Raw genomic sequence first — 21,853 nt, forward strand, 5'->3', positions numbered from 1 at the left:
CTAAACTGACCTTCAGCCCAGATCTCATAACATATAACTGATCAGTCAGTGACTACACTTCCTCTCAAACTGAACTTTGTACAATAGACCTTAGACGGTGTTGTAATATTAAAACCTAGTTATACACTGTATATAATCTAGTCACTGTTGGTCATGGTTACTGATGCCACTGTCGACACTGCTTGCACAAAGCATGCCACTGTCGACACTGCTTGCACAAAGCATGCAGGATCTAATCTAACGAAGCAGATCATTTGTTTTTCTTTAACTTCATGAGAAAACAAGCACATTGTTGCACATTGTGTGTTGTTGCTGTTGTGCAAAAATCTTTTATCTCCACTTTTATTTTGAAATATTTTCACTTTTTGATATAATGGGAATCTGACCGTGTTCTTTTACATAGCGTTACAAATTATTTCATAATTGTGTTATTTATTTCATAAAATATTTTTACTTTGACTTCCCTTATAAGAGGAGCAGTAATAAGCGTTTTCATAGTGAATGAATTATTAAAAAAATTAATTAAGTGAAAAAATGTAAATTTTTTAAGGGAGCACACACTTAAAGATGTAAAGATGACTACTAAATAGGAACAGCAGCCCTTTAGTGCCCATAGTAAGATCTAAGAAATGGTTGGAAGCGCTGTTGCAAACATAATCTCAAATTCATTCGAAAAAAGCACTCAACATTCAAACATAGACAAGGTCAATTTGCATATTTGATGTGGCTTCTGCCGCTCGTAGCATGATTCAGACCAGTTAGTCACACATGACATAGAAATATTTTCAAACATCTGACAGCTCTATAACAGCTCATCTGAATGAAGCGATGTGTTTCCTTTTAACACTAACACTCAGAAATACGGTTTCTGGATCTCTCTACGTTCTCCTACAAACATTTTCTCACAAGCCAGTTCACCAAATGTTCTACTTTTTAGCTCAGTGGGCTAATGTTTATAGACATGCTAGTTAATTACTTCAAGAAAAGTGAATTTCTAGTTGGGTAGTTTTACTAAGTTCTACACTTTGCAGCTGCCCACGCTCGTTACAGATTGTCTTTGCCTGCACTCAGTTTGCACACTTCACAAAAGAACTTCAGTGTGACATTCCTCAAAATAAGTCTGTCTTTTTAGACAGCCAGTTTGTCTTTTTGGCTTTGGCTTATTTCTCAAATGTTAAAGTATGATGTCAAAATAATGTTGTTTTCTTCTGGCTACTTTCAGTTAGTATGTTAAAATAATGACTTATTTAATCCCATGTTTTCAAAAAGTACTCATAATTTCTTTCCCTTTGACTCAAAATAGGGAAGTCATAATTTTGAGTTAAAACATATTTATTTATTTATTTATTTATTTATTATTTATTGGCAAGTAACATAAAAACCTGTAATGCTGCTGCCTGAAACAAAGATGGGGTTAAATCTAGTGATGGCACTGGTTATGAAAGACAGTAATGGTGATAAAAGCCCCTCTCATTTCTTTGTTATTGATGTTTTTCTTAGGGATCAGGCATAATGAGTATTGTGCCTCTTTCAGTACTGGCTTTTGTATTTGGGAGTATCTAAGCTTAGAGGCACTGTATCTATAGATTCTAGCCTAACTAAACTAGCTAGTGTTATTTGTTGAGTGAATAGCTCTTTTGTTGTAAGTCACTCTGGATAAGAGGGTCTACCAAATGTCATAAATATATGTACATATTTTTCAGCAACGTTAAGAATTTTACATATGTGCTCTCAGACTAAGCTGTTCTGTAGGGTCCTGATTCTGCGTCTGTCCTGCCACAGACTTTATATTACACACACTGCCTTTCACTCCCACACGATGGAACGTCAAAATCGTACACCCAAAAAAATAGGTTTTAAATGACCAGTGATTAAATGTATAGAAGCTAAATTGCACTGAGGCCTTTAAATTCCCAGTGGTGGCTTTCCAGCTGCACTGTAATCTTCTGTCTGGAGACCAGCCCTAAATACATGAAGTGGGTAAAACTCCTTTACTATTTTCATATAACCATCAATCAAAGCCAAGGTTAATTGATTTCTATCCATGGGTTGGAGATTTGAGTGGAAACCACGCTAACACACACGGCACACGTTTTTCATGAAACCATCAGCAGTACCAGCTTCCAATCCTTTTATTCTTTCTTGCTTATAATTCCAAATTTTTCATGATTCCCAACCCTGTTTCTGAAGAAAAGCACATCCAGCATTTTTCCTGACGTTGTTACCGACAAGAATAGGAGTGACAGAAATAAATACCTTAAAAAAAAAAAAAAAGAAAAAGCACTGACTGGAGCATAAAGTTCACACATAAAGACTGAACACTGTGTAACAGGGTGAAGATGACGCAGACATGCACATGGAAGTTGTTAAGCAAAATAGTTTATTGGAGATTAAAGGAATGCTTCAGCTTTTTTAAGCCTAATCTCTGTCTCTAACTCTATTGTATGGTTGATTATGACTGATCGCATTTGCCACGTGTCCCTGCAAAGGAAGCCAATGGGCAGTTGCTAAATTGTCAGTAAGCATTTATGTGAAACAATTTTGTTTTGTCAAAATGTTAAAATTCAGAATGTGTGAATTCATTTTGTAATTTATATTTTGTATCCATACAAACAGACAAATAACCAGTTGGGGATATTTGGGATAATTTATTATTATATTTTACGTAAGGTTCAGTAATTATTTTGATGCCAATATTGTATTTGTAGTATCACACAATTAGTATTACAGTGTTTTTAATGCCAAACAATATTATTACACAAAATAAGCACATATCATTATCCGATTACCAAGAGCCAGGTTCCTTGAACTCGATTGAGCCTGGCCTTGGACTACATTGCAGTGTCAGTAATGAATCACAATACTTTTTCTAGGCTTGGGCTTAATCTGGGTCTTGGTGACCAGATAGTACAATGTATATTGTACTAAAATAAGAAGAAAAATAGAATATCGGTGTCATTTAGTCAAATCCTGAAATCCTTAGATTTTTCATACTTTATTTAACTTTAGAACGGCACAGTCCAGCTTGGGAGCATAGCTGTTTAAACTGTAAACTTAATGTTATGTAGCGGCTCTAAACTTCAGCCTAAATTCGTTATGAATGAAAGGTTTGGCAGCTTTCTGTAAAACCTACCAAACATTGAGCGGTTGCTACATTTGTGGGAGGGGCATGGGGCATGTCTGAAAAGCTGTAAAGCTGGACACAACTTCATAAAATACCTTTGGTAAGGCTTTCTTTTATGGGCACTTTCAGGTAATTATCAGCAAAACTTTACTTTACGCTGGCAATGCCATTTTTTGGCTATACGAAAGCAAGGCAGCTTCACTTTCACACTGCGCTACCTCGAGCATCGTGCACCTCTCAGATGTCTTACCTTACTACTTCAATTAAAGTGGCAAAGTTGCTGCAGACTCTTCCAGTAAGACAGACGATTGTTTTTGATGTGGTAGAAGCTCTTTGCTTATTTCTTATTTTAAATCAGAAGAGAATACTGCTTGTGAGGTGGATGGCTTAAAATGTGTCACTAATCTACAGGGAGAGTGTGCTGGTGACCTAGCATCACTAAAACGCAGCAGTGGGCAAAGCAGCAATGTGGGCGCAGCATCTTAGTCAGCAAAAAAAATCTAAAATCTGTTCTGTTGGGTGAAACAGCTGTACTGTAACTTTACAGCCTCGTATCAAACAAGTCTTCACAGAGTTCAGCAACTTCCCATGTCTTCTGTTGTGAGTGAACTATGTATACAAGTATAGGTATGTGCTACAGAATGCGTGGAGATATATACACACTTTTTGCAGGTGATGTTTTTGCTGGATTTGTCCCGATATGTAAGGCATTAGAACTGTCAACATGGCTCATAAATGACATAGAATCTTTTAAAAATACATATTTTACATAATACACTTTTTTTTTTAATGCTTTTCGGTTCCTTTGGCTGCTGTTGTGTGTGACTAACAGTTTAATTAAGCTAGCAGAGGCTGCAGAAGTAGCTTTAAATATTCATAATTATTTGTCAATGAATTTAATAAATATTAATTTTTTTGTTTTATTTTTTACAAGCCTACAAGGAACAAGCTAAAATGGCATTAAATGTTTAGTATGATCAGAGATTTTGTAATAATACCCCCATATCTCCAAATATAAAATTCATTTTTCTGTCTCAGTTGTGCGATTCCTTCCCTGTTCTCCGCATTGTGGAAATCACAGGCCCTAATTTCCTGTCTCTAGACGCCCCTGTGGACCTCTAAGCGTCTGCTATCGAGACTTTTGGCTCAGTGATTTTGTCTTGGCTGATTTGTTCGCTGCAGACACAAAGGCTGTTTTCTGCCTTCACTCAGCCTTTATCCTCACTGTTGGTGTCGTTTCTCTACAGTATGGAAGCCTTTTAACTTCCAGCCAGTTCAGTTCAGTGTGGCTGTCTTTGCTGTTAGATCGGGAAGTTAAACTGTACTCTTCAGTAACACTTCACAACTTTGCCCAATTTGGCACCTTGTTTAGTCTCATTTTAAACTCCTTCCAACTATTATGTGTCCCCGTGCAGCTAACAAGCCTAAAGGACTTCAGTGGGTGGTTGACATGACCATAGCCTACCCCAACGCCCAGCCTATGGACATTCAGACCTGGATCTTTGGATACAGACCACCTACAGTTACACATGTGCACTACAGGTAAGACCACTAACTTTAAAGCATCAAGCGTTTTGTTATAAGTAATATTGAATGTGGTGAAATCTGCCTTTGTTAGAACTTCAAGGAAGACAGACCAGCAGAAGCATGTTTTTTTTTCTCTTATGATTGTAAAGCAGTGTATTTGGCAACATGTGCACAGTCAAGCTGGCTATATAGAGTGGAGAATCATGTACCAATGCAGTAAGTCTGTCCTCAGGATGGGGCTGGATTATTATTTATTATTGCATCTAATGTTCATATCAGAATAGATTTCATAACAGGCACTTAATTAAAAATGATATAATATTTATATGCTAATACTCCTACTAAAACTAATACCAGATTGGGAAAGAGAATGGCATGGTCATTTTGTTGAAAAAGTGCTTTAAAATTTCATTATCACTAAGGATGAAATTATGTAAATGACCAGACCTGTTTTTGTTAGTTTTTTTCCCAAGAAGACCAGCATATTGTATTTAATTTTTTCCCCCTGCATAATTAGAAAAACACCAACTGTCCTTGACATCTTGTAAGCATTTCAACAGTTGAAGTAGAATTAATATAAAAACAAGTTGAAAAAAAGCATGTTTACATTGATTTCCTGTACAAAGCATTTTTCCCTAAATTGGGATTGTGTAGTTAATGATGGATGACTGCTTGCTCTTGGTTGGTTCATTTACAGGTGCTTCACAGGCTTCATGCTATTAGGTTCAAATTTCCCACTCAAAACTCAGGAGACACAAGCCTATAGTAACCAAATGCATAGATATTCATATATTATTTTATGGATAATACAGACATAAGAAATAGTTTTGTTGCTACTTGTGTAAAGAACATATATTTGTTTGTCTTATTAGCATTAATTTTAATAATGTAGGGTTATCTAAAGTCTAGATTTATGGTTGTAGGGTTATTTAAAGTCTGATCAGTGACTTACTGTTACTAAGCTGGTGACTTGTCTGGGTTAGCTTACCCTGCGGCACGTTGTTATTTGGCAACTCTAACTACAAACCTGTAACAGTCCTTCTGTCTGTGTGTGAACAGTTAACTACCTGCAGGCTATATACTGTTTTCTTGTTATTAGCTCATTATTATGTTCAACACATTCTGATATATGTGTCAGAACGTGCTGCATGATTTTATGGAAGCTGTATATTTATCATTTGTAAAAGCCTGGTAATGGAAATGGCCAGAAAATGTAAAACCATAGGACTGTTTTACACAAGAATCACTATTTTACAGTATTCCCTCACTGTAGTATTACTGATTTTGTAGTATTGTGTCTGCCTAGTTGATCATGTTTGTGTGGCTCTTAACAAAGCAGCACTTTAGGTTTAGCTGTAACTATAAACATTGAATAAATTATCAGAGAGTTTAATTACACTAATGGTTTTATTGCTTAGGACTCCCTTAGTCCTATGCAAAAGCTTGAGCCCCCTCTGTTCCAAGGGTGTGGTGTTGATTTTGTAAATGTAAATAAACATTTTTTTTATTATTTATTTTTTTTATTATTATTATTAAACCTATTAGGGGCAATTGCAAAAACATAATCCATTAAGGTCTTTCCCCTCCAACCTGTTGAATTAAATAAATAATCAGTAACTGTGTATTAAAATGTACGGACGTTTGTAGAGGATGTACTTATTTGCACTTACGACATAAACAGATGGTTTTTGACCAGAGGTGCTTTAACATACGACTGTACGTTGTTGCCTGATTGGAGTACAGAATGTCCCCCAGGCTCTGTCCCAATATGATGGTGTTGTTACTGTGATGGAGTGGCACACACAGGCGGTTGTCCTCAGTGACCGTGAGGAGATGAGCCCGCAGGTGGGAGCTGATGCTGAGCAGTGATTTGTCGTCATGGGCTCTGCTCCTTAAGGGGCAATACTGTGGAGATTTTGTCTTTTTCTAGCTGCTCCAGTGAGATTCCAGTGGGATTACTTTTCTCATGTGTCGCTGACTCCCACCAGTGTGTGTACCTAGGGGAGCAGACAATGATTTGCTGACTTGCAGTGTTGCATATAATGACGGAAGGTGACACTGGGTTTAGTTCTTTTGTTTACGTCAAGAATATGTATCTCTGTATAGCCATGTTGGTTATAGTAAAATGGATCAGTATGTGGAATTGGAGCTTTCTGTGAGCTCCCTTGTTTCGATCACTGCCACCCTTCTTGTTGGATGTGCTGCTATACTTACTGTGTTGAGCACAGATGTTCATTAAAGGTGCATTTTAGAGCACTTGGCACTTTGCTTTATTGATTTGTAAATTGACTTTTATTTATTTAAATATGTGAAAAAGCATGCCTGGAGTGGGACGTACATTCCCATCCATGCATTTTAATGTTATAATGGTTTCTTTTAACACAAATCAAATTAAAACAATGCAGCAATGACATTGAGAAATTGTGTTATAAAAAAAGATAAGAAGAGAATAAGAATGTACTTGGCAAATATTTGTTCCTGTATATAATTAGAGCAGTCCCATCTTATTTTTGGTTGCTCACATCATCCCTCTTTAGGAGGCCTCTGAATGTTTATATCCTTTTGTAGGTGGTATTGTGGTGTAAAAGCTCAGGGGCTAAACTGAATTGCTGTATGACAGAAATGAATGAGTTATCTCACCATGTGGTAAACAAAAGTGGTCCAAGCATGTTTTGTGTACAATTTTCTTTAGAATTTTGGAGGAGTCAAAATATTAAACTAACATCATGAGACTGACACCAGAGAAATACCTGGTATCCACTTTTGGAGTTAAGTTGCTTTGGCAGTAATTTAACAGTTTGAGTGACTGGTGTTGTATGATGATTTTGGAGTTTAGAAGTTGACTGACTTTTGACTGGCACTTCATTTCAGTGCACAGCATATAGCATAAATGTAGCCTTAATCACGCGTTGAATAGGTAGTGGAAATATGAATAAGAGGATTCGGTGACATTGAGAGGAAAAATGTACACTGAATACAAGTATGGGTTTGGAACGTGTGTTTACCACAGGGTGAGACTCTAAAAGAGTAAAAAGTCAGGCTCTTTCTACAGAATGACGCATGAACTCCGAGGTCTGAAGCGGTTGAACAACATGCTGCAACTGATGCAGAATGAAAGAATGGTGAAAAGTCTCATCGGTATAAGCACGCTTTCATAGCCCTTCTTTGTCAGAGGTAGAACAAAACCCATCTGGAACTGCCCATCAGTGGTTTCAGCTCCATTTAGTATTAGTACACTCTAAAATACCAGGAAATATTCATTTGAGCAGTGGTTTTCTTTTACCTCTGCTGCACCAGTGCTCACTGCCCTTAGGCTAAAGGCTGGTAGCTTTGCTGTAAATGTATCAATTAAACAATTAGTAGATAGTTCAGTTACTATTATGACTGATGGTGACCGCCCTGCTTCCCAGTATGAGGTGAGACAATCCCCACTTCAGTTTTACTGAAAAAATCCTGCTTTGTGATCTATTCCCCCAAGTTGGTAAATACATTACATGCTGTACAACAATGCTGCAGTTGTCCTTGGTAGGTTTATCATGACCTTGTTTGGTATGTTGTGTGTTTTACCTTCTCTGTTTTTTTGCTCAGGCTTATTTCTGTCTAACTGAAGGTGCAACTCTGCATTTCTGAATTTCTGAGAAGTAGCAGTTTGAGCCACTTGGGAGTCCAGGTTTCCCCTGAGTAGTTTATGACCAGAGATGAATAGTAACTAGTTCCATTTACTAATTTCTGAATAACATTCTGATGTGTTCAAATGTTCATATTTTTCTTTTGTACTCCAGTGTACTCCAGTACTGATTTTGCTTATTAAATCTTGGCTTCTAATTCCTTTTCTAGATTTAATTTGATTCTTAGTCTGGGTCTTCTGAACTCTTTTAGTGTAGCTCACAGCTCTCACTTTAGAGTGCTAATATGTTTATTTCAACCAAAAGAATCCAAATAGAAAAGATGTCAGTCTTACATACTTGAATTCTTGTGTTTAGAAGTACTCCAGATAAGTGTGATGCTCTGGTTGTTGTTACAGTAACGTAATTTTTTGAATGTTGTGTGCTTAAGTTACACATTACCTCTGTGGACGTTTGCTTCTATAGTTTTGTTCAGATGCCGTCTTCTGCAGTTGGACCACTGAATTAATTGACTAATATTGTTTGATGTGCATCACCAGAAATACTGTCTGTATCACTCTGACTTATCACTCTGGCTTACTCGTTCTCTCACAGGCTCTCTCTGAAGCTCGCCTTTTAAGTTGACCTGTAGTTCTTGGGTTTCGAATTCACAGGTACGGGTCAGGCTTCACCTTTGTGTCTGTACAGACACCCAGTGAAGATGCAGTCTGTTTGAAAGGGGAACCTTTGAGAACTTGAGAAACTGTTGAAGGTGTCCTCGTCTCTTTCTCCTGCCCTATTTCTTGGGTACAGATTCTGTATATGATATTAAAACAGAAGGATTTTTTTAAGCTTTGTGTCTTTAGCAAATAGTGTGTTCCTTTTTCTAGATCTGAGGGAGTGTTTCTTTGCCACTGTTGCCACTGGCTTGCTCAAATGGATGCTCGGACACGGCTCTATTGAATTGAATTGAATTTTGTGGTAATTTTTGGTTGCCCTGGTTGCAACAGTGCTTTCAATGAAAATATAGACATTTTGATGAATTTGAAATAATATCTTGAGGAACTTCAGAATCAGAGCAGGGGAAACTGTGAGCATTTAGATTTTTCACCAAAGTACCTATTGAACTGCAGTTATCTGCCAACGCAGTGGCTATATTGGCAAAGTCCCCAGTCAGTTATTTCCAGTCCTACCGACTGAGCTCCTGTACTGGAACGAGGAGAGATCTATAAATGCCAACCTGTAAGCCAGGGGAGGAATGTTTCCCTATCCCTATTGAACTATCACTACTTTTCTACAGCTCAGTGGAATACAGTACTGGACCACAGACTGACAGTTATCAGCACCCAGCCTGTTAAACATTTACATTAATGTTATGTAAGTGAGCTGCTGGGATTAGGTGTTCATCACTGTAACTCTGGGAGATTTGGAGTATGAGGTGGTCAAGATGTCATTCTTTTTTTATTTCCCCCTGCCTTCTTAATCTGTCTCTCAGGAGTCTTATTTCTGCATACGTGCTCCTGCTGGATAATCTGTGTGTGAGATTGAGCAAGGTCACTGACCTCTCTCTCTTCACAGGAGCTGTGTCTTGTGTTTTCCTCCTCTGGGCTCTGCTGCTTCTTGCTGATGCAGAATGAGGAGAGGGTGTGATTTAGTGAGGTTGTGTAGCTGCCTGCTCATCAGCTCTGTACACCTGCGCTGTGCTCAGAGGAGCCATAACGGCCTGGAGAGGGTCTTTACGTTATCATGACTGGGGTTGAAACTGAGAGAATGGAGGTTTTTGCCTAGTAACACACAGGTAAAGACTGTGTCTCCCAGGGTGACTGGTTAAAAAAATGTCTCTGCCTTTCAGAAAATTGAAATATGCGGAAATATAGCTGAATTTACTGGAAATATTTTGTATGTATGTATTTAAACTACAACTCCTTACTCCAGTACAGGAGCCTGGTCTGTGTGACCGGAAAAATAAATGGCTAAGAAAGTCGCTGAGTAGGCAGATCATTTGGAAAAGAAAAATCATATGTATATGGTCACCAAACTAAGCGTGTCCATGAGGAGATGGAGACATAGTTTGCGCCTGAAGTTCTTGCTTCCTCTGTTTTGCAATAGAGCTAGTGTAGCTAACAAGTGACTGACACTCTTCTCAGACCATGTGGAGCTGTTAAGTAATCTCTAATAGAGTTGCTTAACCAGGGACCCTTTCCTGCGTAAAAAGAAATTTAGGTTGAATTCAGTTCATTTACACAGTGAGGATGTGGCATATTTCATTTGGCTCATGTGAAAGTGTGTATGGGTGTATGGGTTTTAGAAATGTAGCTAAATAGGAAATAATAAGAGCCCCATTAAGAACCCTTTTAAAAGTGTCTAATCCACTGGTACTAAACGATGTGAGGTATGTTACTAGAAGTTAAACATGAACAACATATGTGTAGATATGCATTTATAGCATGTGTAAGTCACACAAACGTCATCAACTCAAAATATGTTTGTATTCAATCCGGACACGGAACGTGTGTTAACAGCTCCGCAGTTAAACAGGAAAACTTGGGTTATAAAAACAACCTGCTAAAACCAATAAATACGTGGACTGTCTGTATCAGCTGATGATGATCCAAAAAAAAATCAAAACAGTAGCAGTTCTAACATTATTATTGTTACTATGTGGCGTGTGGATGATGTCCTTTCTTCTCATCAGTCGAGACTGTAGAGAGCTGTATAGCGAGAGGTTTATTTTGAAGGCAGTAAAATGAGCCCACGCAGGCTATAAACCTATTTACCCGCCTCTGATAAACCCGCTCTGATCTGCTGCAGTAATCACACGGTCATTGGATCCTCCCTGCCATAAACTCTTCTCTCACTCCTCCATCGCTCCTCTTGGCACTTCTCAGGTGACTTCTGTTGCCGTGGATTCTTATCTCTCGAGCTGTTGCTCAGTCTCGGCTGGAGTTTGCCCTCGGTGGCTTCATTTTACGTCAGCTTTTATCACTTTTATCACCTGAGATCTCTTTCTCTCCTCTCGTACTTTGTCTTTTTTGGCTCTATCCTGTCTCCACCTTTCTTCTTATAGCCTTGTCCAGCTTTGTGGGCATCAATTGTTCAACATTTCGAAGTGCTAGGCAGCCACTCGGACAAGCCCATGGCTGCTGAATGTTAAGGCAGGGTTTATGGAGTCGGTAAAAGGTTAAGAGTTGAAATCTTTTTGGTTAGCCCAAATTTTGCGTGGTGCTCCTTTCCATTTTTTTATTTATTTTATTTATTTATTACTTTATAACTCTAACCCACAATGTGATTGGCTGAGAGGTGCTCTGGGAGTGCCAATATTGCAGGATAATGACACTCTGACCAAATCGCTTCAAGTATTACTCCACCACATACATGCGTAACCTAGCAACGACACCAGCGCTTACAAGACAAAAACATCTGCCATAGCAAAGCAGCAGTGTTATATTTATACATGCAAAAGACTGCCATAATAAACTCTAAACATATTAGCCAATATATTTGTCATTCGCACGGCATCCCAAACTGCACGTAAGTACGCTAAACACAGACACTGTGGATGTACAACCGAGAAATACTCATCAAAAGTGTTGTTAGCAAAGTAGGTAGGTAGGGTACACTGTGTGGTTTGAGACACTGAGTTAGATCAGCCAATCAGAGGGAGCATGATCTGCTGCACCATAAAATTTCAATCAAATCATTTGAATACAGAGCAGCAGAATACGAAACAAAGTTCAGCTTTACATGAAAGTGTGTTCTTAATATTTAACCACTTTGGGTGGTGGGGGGGGGGTGTAGCCGTGAGATGAATACAACTGTAACATTGCCGAACACCGCCAGTCGCCGCACTGCTAACACACCCTCATCATCTGACTGTGTCCTGTTTTTGCTTGGCAGAATGTTGATAAACAAAACAATTAGTTCTGTCCTCTTTATCTGCATTCAATCTAACAAACAGCGATGACGGAGCTGTAGCATACTCGCCATAATACACTTCTTTTTGTGCTATAACGTAAGATATTGGCACTGGTGTGCTACGACCACAGTACACAAGTTCCCTCTTGTGTGTTATTGCTTAATTGTACCATTTTGGAAATCAGTTCATCTTCTACTCGCTTTGCTCTTCACAGTAACAAAACTTGACCAAGTGTGTCCAGTGGCATGCAACCCTATTGCATTCCACTGTACAACCACACACATAGTATCACTGTTGACTGCTGTTGACATGACTCTGATATAAACTTGGGTTTACATCACCCTGTGTTTACATTTTGGAGCGAGATGTTGAGAGGGAGAGAGACCTGTATACAGACTAAATGGAGGAAATACAGTTTGGAGGATTTAGATTTTTTTTTTTCCCCCCAGAGATGGCCTGTAATATTCCTTTTCCATGAGTTAATGTACTTTGTTGCTTGATCGTTGGTTTGTCCTGGTTGTACCTGCCCCTCCTGTAAGGGTTTAGCTCTAGATTAAGAAGAGAAAGAGAATGGAGGGGGAAAAAAAACTGCCCTGTTTGTCCCTGTCCTCTGAAGCACACTTCAGAAACAGAACGTCCTCTGGTTTTATCTGCAGTGTAGGGACACACGATATGGCGTAAACACTAGTATTGTGATTTAGCCTATATTGCTACACCTAGCAGTATATTGCAATGCTGTGCTGATTCAGTAGTGTTACTTGGCCAGGCTTTACTTTCCTTTACCTTTGTTTGATTACTGGAATACCTCAGAAACTCCCCTGCAAGCGTGAATAGTTCACAGCACACAGTTAATAACACAAAGTGGAACCTCTATTTGTGTGAGGCTTTGCCACTAAATTAAGCCCCTGTTTGAAGATCTGATCTGATCTTATACGAGTTTAATATCACATGAGAAAACATGACTCTGAAGAATAGCACAAAACTTCACATCAGCTATTCCTGTTAGAAATCAGTGTGCGAGGGTGTAACCCGCTGTTATTTGTGGAGAAGTGTGTGTTTGTCCTGTGATGTTTGGCCATGATTAAACTAAGAAGCAGACACACAGTGTGAGGAGCCTGATGCCTCATTAGTTGCCACAGTGACAGTAGTGGAGAAAAACATACAAACATACACACAGGTTTGTTTTTATGTCTCGACAGGACATGAAATCATACATGTCTCATGCTTTTTATAGGTGTGTATATGTGTGTGTGTGTATATATAATCTGAAAGTTGTGTACACCTCAATGAGCCACAATAGTTTGCTGATTATAAACTATGTAAGCAGTGCAAAGCATCCCGGCCGTCCACATGATATAAAAGACTGCAGGACCAATCGGACCAGGACAGATTCTTGTCGGAGGACCGGCAAGCATGTGCCAATTATAGATGATTTTTAACAGCTACGTAGCCTCATACACAGCAGTAGCTGCTGCACTGTGTGTTGTCACATTCCTCTGTACAATTCTTACACATTTCTATGTAATTTCCCAGTCATCTGTGCACACTTTGGAGCCCCCTCGCCACAACTCTTAACAGTTTGGCCCTCGTCAACATGACCAGAGACAACGTAAATTAGGAGACCGGTCACTGGTTGAAATATGAATGAGGGTTCTCGCAACACTCAGTATGGTGTCTGTTTACAGATATAGTCCCGCCCTTCAACAAAGAGCCAGTCAGCTTGCTGGTTGTTCTGCGAGCAGAGGAGGGTCGACATACTGGGAAAGGGGGTCTGGAGATCTGCGCAAACGTATTGGCCAGAAAAATTCATTTTTTTGTGCATTGTTGGGCTGAACACTATAAACTGTATGTGTGTAGAATATAATTTTTTTATATATAAAAAATATATTTTTGATGAGTTTGCCTATAATGATTTTGATGTGATGTGAGGTCTTCGCACTGCCCATTTCCAACATCCAATATGTGAACTAGGAGAACCTACTTTTCACTTACTGTCTTCCCTACATCCCAGACCTTATAATGAGCTGCTTTTATGACCATGTTATTCACAGAGTGGTCATAAAGTTTTGGCTCATTGGTGTATATACTGTACACAATAAAAATCCCACTTTGTTTCTCATGTAGTAATTTTGGTACCTCTTATTTAGCTTTCCTACAGAGTCTTGACATCTTTGTCCTCACTGTGTACAAAAACACACAGGTTCACACTCTGGAGTTGGGGGGTGTCTGACTGTGCAGCTCAGTGTAAGCTGATGGTTTGTTTATACGCTTGTTATTAATCTTGTTTGTTTACTTAAGAGATGAGGTATGAAACACGAGTGCAGTGTCAGTCTGGTGTGGCCGGTCTGTGTTTGTGGTCTGTAGTGTGTGTAACTTGAATATAATGTGATTATCTAAAAGCTTCTGTTTAGAAACTGGAGCTGGATGGTGTGTAGTTTCCTTCATGCACCGCGTGCTGTTTTCCACTGTGTTGGTTTACACTCGGTGTTTGCTGGACTAGAGCGAGCACTGAGCTGACCGTTAGTCTGTGTTTGGGTTTCAGGTTGGATGTCCAGGCTGCTGCCAAATGGGTTATTGTGGCAGTGTGTGTGGCACTATGGCCATGGGCCAGTCCTGCATCAGCGCAGTGCAGAGTAACACTGCTGAATGAATGATTCAATGATTGGCAGCAACCCAAGGTGTAAAACTTCTTCCTTATTTATTGTTCTCTCTGTATTAGTTAAAGGGGAATTCCACTGATTTTTTGTTCCAGATTTCGGCAGAATTCAGTGATTTTAAGTCATTTCAGAGTGGGATTGGTGTGAAATGACGGTCCAGAGAAAAACATACAGGCCCTTAAGTTGTGTGAAGTGACTAGGTGTAAAGGTTTCTCTCGAACAGAGTGTTTCACTTCGATCCACTCTCCTTGACTTTGTTCATGTCTTAAACAGTTACATATGCAGATTTTTTCAGTTAGTGGAATTCTGCACTTTCCACACATTCAGAATAATTCAAAGACTCCTAGCAAACAGGATATATAGATTCTTATTTTAGGGAGGGAGGGAGGGGAGGGGGGAGCTAGTTGGTGAAAAGGCCTTCAAAGAACCCTAAAGAAGAGGTTCTTCGTTCTAGAGAAGACTCTACCCAGACAAAGAATCATGTGTGCATTCATAATTCTGTATATCTCCAAACAGGGTTAGGCTATTGATACAAATTAAAAGAGCCTTTTTGGTGCTATACCCTTTAAGGCTTCTTTAGCAAAGACGATGGTTCTATATAGAGCCGTAATGACTCTAAGAGCCATTTGGAAGACTAAATGCTTCTTTGCCTGACTAAAGGAATCATCAGATTGGTGGGAAGCCTTTTGTTAATGTTTCTTCATAGACCCTTCAAACTTGTTTCTGCATGGTGTCAGAAAGGTTCCCCTGTTCTTACCAAAGAAGCTTTTTGGTGCTATATAGAAACCATTTAGTTTAGACCACAAACATTGCCTGTACTGAACCACCTCTTATTAATGGTGTCTAATAAGACATTTTCTTAATCTAAGGGTTAATACAGTCAACGCTTTGTTTTTTCTATTCATTTGAACAAGCTGTAGTTTAAGTTGGGGGGGTGTGTGTGTGTGGGGGGGGGGGGGGGGGGAAGGGGGGGGATTTACGTCTTCACTGAAACATTGGGATGGCTAAAATAAAGATGATAAATGAAAGAACAAGAGGGAAGTCTCTGCACACAGAACCCGTTTCCATTCTGGAGGGAAAGTGCAAATATGGCAGAGCAGATGGCAGCTGAGCTCAGGAAAGCGAAAGAGTGAATAAAGAATAAAAGCATGAATAAAGTGCAGGAAGAACAGACACGCAGAGTTGGGTAAAGCACGAAGCAGAACAGAGCCGTGCCGGTTCATGCTGTTTGCATTTGTTTCATTACACAAATAGATTCAAGCCCAGTGAAATCAAGAGAAATTCTGTGAATTAGGCGCAGATGTGTAAATCCAGTGAATCGATGGTTGATGGTATTGGAAAGGACAGTCTGTGCTGTGTGTGTATGTCATGTTGTTTAGGGACCTATTGATTACTTGTTACATTTTTTGCAGAATGTCTTGCAGTTTGTTTCAATGAGTCACGAGTGAGAAATCATTCATACACTCTAAGCAAAACAGATGCTGTCAGTTCAGTTTGAATGGACAGTCTGGGAAGCATGTTGTGTACTGAAGGAAGCATGTTGTGTGCGTAAAGTCATAATTAGACCCAGTCTCCAGACAGTGCCCAAATGCTTAACCCAGACGGCATGGGGGAGAGTATGCAGTCATGTCAAATATTTAGATATTGTACATATTCCATTGTCCTGTACATGAACACTGCAGCATGGGGGGGGGGGTGGTGGGCACTCCTAAGTGGTAACCATCCATAACCATCCATGGCCAGAAGTCACCGAGAGCATAACTGGCCTCTTTTTTGTGTGTTTTTGGGTGGAAATGATGGCCATCCTTCTTCCCTCTACGACTGCTAGTCAGTGCAGGTGGCTGTTAGCTGATGTAACAGAATTAAAAGTTGGTGTTCTCCTACAAGCCCTTTGAGCTACAGTGTTTTTGCATTAGTAACAAACTGGTGAGCTTGATGCACCTCGAGTTATGCTTTTTTGCAAGTGACAAATGTTATTGTGAGTGTATAATACCGTGCTACCAAGTGGACCAATCAGTTGTTGAGGTCTGCATCGCCATTACATATAGCTGCTAGGGAGGTGCGTGTCAGGCTGGGGCATAGGGAAGCGGAGGCAGAAATTGGCCATAAGGGACTGGCTTAAGACAACCAGAAGGCAAAGAAGCAACCTTTAGTTTAAAGACAGCCATAGTTTTTAGAAACCACTTAATCAAGTATATTAGAGGTTACTGAACAATTCCACTATATTCTGTATAAGCTTCATTAACTTGTTAGTCACATTAGCCTCGTAAACCAAAAGAAAAAAATGTTAGACACCAAACATGATTGACTGATTAACTATATTGGGGGAAATATGCTGTTCTCTCATGCCAGCTCTTGTATTAGACTTTATGATGAAGCTGATGTACGTGATGTACGTGTAAGGGCAACTTTTTATTTCTTTCAGTTGAACCTCTTAACCTGTACTTGTGTCTCATCAGTCACCATTAACCTTCGTTTCTGAAACTCAGCTCAGACTAATGAAGCTCCGCTCCAGAGTTTAAGGAAGGATCTCGGGACTGCTGCATCAATATTTAAGCTTGGAGAGTAGATCAGTAGATCTATAAAGAGCTTACTCAGGTGGAAAGGTTATGTGACTTCCTGTTGAGTCACCTCACTGAAGGATGCATGAACATAACACCATCCGTCCATCCATTCATTCATTCATCCATTTTACCAACATTCCTAGTTATGTCCAAATAATACACTGGCTAGTGACATTGAAGGCTTATATGTGCTTCCTTTGAGACATGTGTTGCATCTGCAACTTCAAAGCTGCCGCCCCCCCCCAAATCATTGGGCTGTGGCGCAGTGCTCAACTGTGTTTTCTCACCTTTGATTTCGAGTGGAAGAAATGATCATCCGAAATCAGCTCCTGAACTTACTGATAATCTTGTGGAGCTGAATGCAATCAAATCCGCACACCAGTATTCAAACATCGGGTGTAAAGTCAGAAAAATAGAGGCTGTTTCTTCAGTGTAGAGGAACAAACACTGGTGGAGCAGTGTCCACAAACTTTTGCTGACGATATTATGCAGAATTCATACTGATTTAATTCATTTATCTTTGAAGCTTCTGTGACTTAAATCCTATGTTATAATTGCGTGCAGTCGCATATTCTAGTGGAGATATAGGACAGTTATGCAGTGCATGAAATCAGGAAAGCAGTTCAGGAATATTTGGATTTAAAAGGCAGTCTAATTCCTTAGAACATTTATACACTTCCCCCAAACTCTTAATTGGCCAGTCTGCATTTTATAGCAGCATCTTTTTAAATGGTAAACCAGTCAAAATATTTTGGGTTGATAATAGGTTTAGCAGCAGTTTTTTTTGTTTTTTCAGAATCTCCATTCTCTTCACTTCCGTTTTAGTCATTCACTTCTCTGGGTTTAGTGGAATTCTGGGCTGTTTTACTCTAGCGCATTCCTTTCACTCGGGCTCTTTAGTGATTTATTTTACACCAAAAGGATCCAGAAAGAGATAACTAGACTCAACACATTGTAGATCCTGTGAAATAAGTATGCTGGGTGTACTAAAGAAGACTCTTCTCACTCTGGCTTTTGTCCAGAACTTGAGACACGTTGGAAGTACTGATCCTTGGTCGTCCTAAAAACAGTGGTTTGGGAATTGCTTCAAGCTTGCAACACTAACAAATGAGTGTTGATGATCTACCAGAGAATTCTATTAGTAATAAAAGTGAACCTGTTGGCAATTGCCATCTGTTTATTGTCAAAAACAACAAAGCAATGCACAGCTTCTCCACCATTTTGCAAGAAGTGGTATGAACGAAGGTATGTAATGTGTCCAGACAGGTGCGGAAATGCCCAGAAGAAGGACTTCTGTGGAGTTTTTTTTAACCTTAAATCCTTTGTTTTTTTCTTAGATTGTTAGATCTGACTTTAACTGATGAAGATGAGTTTAGGCCATTCTTGACTCTGGTCTTCTTTTAACTTCCACCATTCATATTCATTCCCGTCTCATTTTTCCATTGTTCACTGGACCTCTCCCATCCATTAACTCTCAATCTTCATCCTGCATTTCCATATTTCTGCGCCGCATTAAAGAAGAAAGATCCATTAGTACTGCAGTGGATGCCAGAGTCTGCTTTGGCTTTTACATTAACTGCTCAAGTGCATGTCGGACATCTTCATGACATGGAATAGGAGGGATGTGGCTGTTTAAGTATTAATAGCATCCATAGAAACATAATTAGGGAGTCATTAGGAGGCTTAAATTGACCTTAAACAGTTGAACATGTACAGGTAGCCAGCTTAGCATTGGAACAGTGTAATGGTGTGTTATTGTTATTGTGTGTATAGGTTATTAGGGGTGTAACAGTGCCCATGATTCGATTAGATTCGCAATACAAGGTTTTACAGTTTATCCTTCTCTTAAATGTGTGGAGCCCTCAGGTCATCAGGGGGTAGTTCTTAAGGTTAGCACCGTTATATGAAAAGGCAGTATGGTCAGAATATTCCTAGTGGCTGATCTGGGGGACAACACAGATCTCTATTTTGAAGAGCTTATAAACTGTTAGTGGTTTGGTCTCTGGATGGTGGGGGAACTTTTATTTTTTTTTTATTTTACTTTTTATTTTTCTCCGCTCTGCGGAGTCCAGACCTTTTCAAACACAAATTATTGTGAAAAAAAACATATTTTGACCACAGAATCTAAAATCATAGTGGGTTTCTTTTTTTCTTTTCTTTTTTTTATTATTTTTTTTATTTTAACTCCGTCTTAAATATTGTGATGTAATATCCTTGTCATATTGTCCTTCTAAAGCCTGTGTTTCTGCACTGATGTTGCAGTGGATGAGCTGTCCTGTGTCCTGTTAAGTGGAGCTTATGTCGTTATTGCGTTATTGTGCGGATGCGTCTGAGCGCTGGGTTTGTTCTTCAGAGGAGAGCATGTAACCTCTAGGCTTGTTTGAAGGTGATTTCAGGGGGTGTGTGCACATATGAGAGTCAGACTCAGTGGGGACCCCTGCTGGCAGACACTGTGCTGATTACACACAACTACAGTCATCCAGTGGATTTAAAACAGAACTTCAGCCTCCAGCTCTGAACTCAGACAACACTCAGAATAAGCTTTAGGCCTTCTTTTAGAATGACTGCAAGGAGTCAAGGAGGGACTTCTAATTCTCTCTCTTTTTTTTCCTTTTTTTGGATCAGTTTATGCAGTAACTTAACATATTATAGCTTAAGCCAGTTTGTTTAAAGCAAGGCTCACTGTCTGCAACGGCCTGCTGTGAAAGCAGGTTTTAATTGGAACCAAGTAGGAGCTCACAGATCCAACTAATCACTGTTTGAGGATTGAGACCTGCTGATGAAACCAGTGGACTCTAGTGGGCTTCTGCCCCCTGCTTTTACAGGAAAACAGAACAAGATGTATGAATTGAGATGCATATTGCCACTTTCTTTTCCAGTATGGACAGATGTCATTACAGACCCATTTTTTACTTGTTAAATGAAACTGACCATTTTAGCTTGTTAGTTTAAATATACCATTGAAAATATACATTTTAGCATGTTGGAAGAAAATATTTTTGTTTATTTCAGTCTGTTAACTTTAGTACGTAATTAGAAATGGTCATAAAAAGTTCTTAACGTACAGTTAATGAGTTTTATATCTACTGTGCCTTGCAAAAGCATTTAACCCCCTTCAGTCAGCAAGTATTCTACTTCTTACATTTACATTTACGGCATTTAGCAGACGCTCTTATCCAGAGCGACTTACAAAGTGCTTTGCTATTTACCCAAGAAAGAAACCTTAGCTAGTTAGAATAGACTAATAATTCAAAGATACCTCTAAGCTTAGACATTACTAAACACAAGACAATAAGGCGACCATAGTACTCTATTCGCCCAAATACTCTCGGAAGAGGTGGGTCTTCGGTTTGCGTTTGAAGACAGCGAGCGACTCGGCCGTTCAGACACCCAGGGGAAGCTTGTTCCACCACTTTGGTGCCAGGACAGAAAAGAGCCTGGACGCTTGTCTTCCGCTTGTCTTCAGACTAGCACTTGGTAGAAACACCTTTTGCAGCAACAGCTTTAAATCTATAGGAGTAATGTTTGGGAGTGATCTTCACCCATTTGTTCTACAGATGTTCTTCAGGTGGTTGAAGTTGAATGAAGCCAGCAGAAGTTGCATCTTTTGCAAGTCAGACTGTGAATCTGAGGGAAAGCTGTGAAAATGAAAGTGTGCTGTAACAATATTAGAGATAAAGGTACAGACATGCACAGGAGAGGAAAAGACTGTGACATAATATCCATGTGTTTGGATATCTCACCGAGCACTGCTGGACACATTTGTGAGGATTGTTTTGTTTTGACATTGTTGTGCCATGACTGCCATGTTAGCTTGTGGCTAGTAGGTTAGGTTGGAAATTACAGGATCATAATGAAGCTCAGTTTTTTTTTTTTTTTTTTTTTTTTTTTTTTTTTTAGTACTTTTAGAATGTTGAGTGCTCAAAAATAAATAAATTCTTAACATACGGCCCGTTTTCAGCCACTCTTTATTTTTTGCTGTTGATAAAAATGTTAATTCTGAGTTTTGTGAATCGTTATACCTCAGACGTCACTGTAGTTATGCCTGTAGTATGTAAGATATTGGTAATTCTTTATTTTCAAGGCATTTATGTAGCATATACAAAGAACCGGTGTATCAACATAAACCTTTTCTTCATGTGAAGCCTTGTGGGAACACAGAATTGAGAGTATTAATTGCAATATGTGTTGCAGTCACTCGCTGCAGAAATGCCAGTGATTTTTAACAGGCTGTGAAAACAGCCGTGATTAGTCCCAATACTCCCAAACACATTCACCAGAAACAGCTGATATTCGTCTGCACTCAGTAAACACTTGTTTGAGTATGCATTCATTTGATTAGCGTCATACGGAGAGCGTTCAGTCAAATGCAAGACCATGATTAAGGTCCTTGCTTGTTTAAATTGCAGAGGGTGAACGACCCTGACTGTGGAGTCTTTTCGTTGTATGTTTGTGCAGTC

The 21,853-nt window shown here is 39.3% G+C and overlaps 1 protein-coding gene across 3 annotated transcripts in view; it reads left to right on the forward strand.

Moving 5' to 3' along the window:
* Nucleotides 1-21,853, forward strand: part of lpgat1 (lysophosphatidylglycerol acyltransferase 1) — a 51,517-nt gene that overhangs the window by 22,584 nt on the left and 7,080 nt on the right. For all 3 annotated transcript variants that reach the window (XM_072687502.1, XM_072687510.1, XM_072687518.1), the window contains exon 6: nt 4,540-4,666. In XM_072687502.1, coding sequence (XP_072543603.1) covers nt 4,540-4,666 — 127 coding nt within the window. The remainder of the gene's footprint in view (nt 1-4,539; nt 4,667-21,853) is intronic.

The sequence above is a fragment of the Salminus brasiliensis genome, chromosome 1, assembly GCF_030463535.1.
Source record: "Salminus brasiliensis chromosome 1, fSalBra1.hap2, whole genome shotgun sequence".
Taxonomy (NCBI): Eukaryota; Metazoa; Chordata; class Actinopteri; order Characiformes; family Bryconidae; genus Salminus; species Salminus brasiliensis.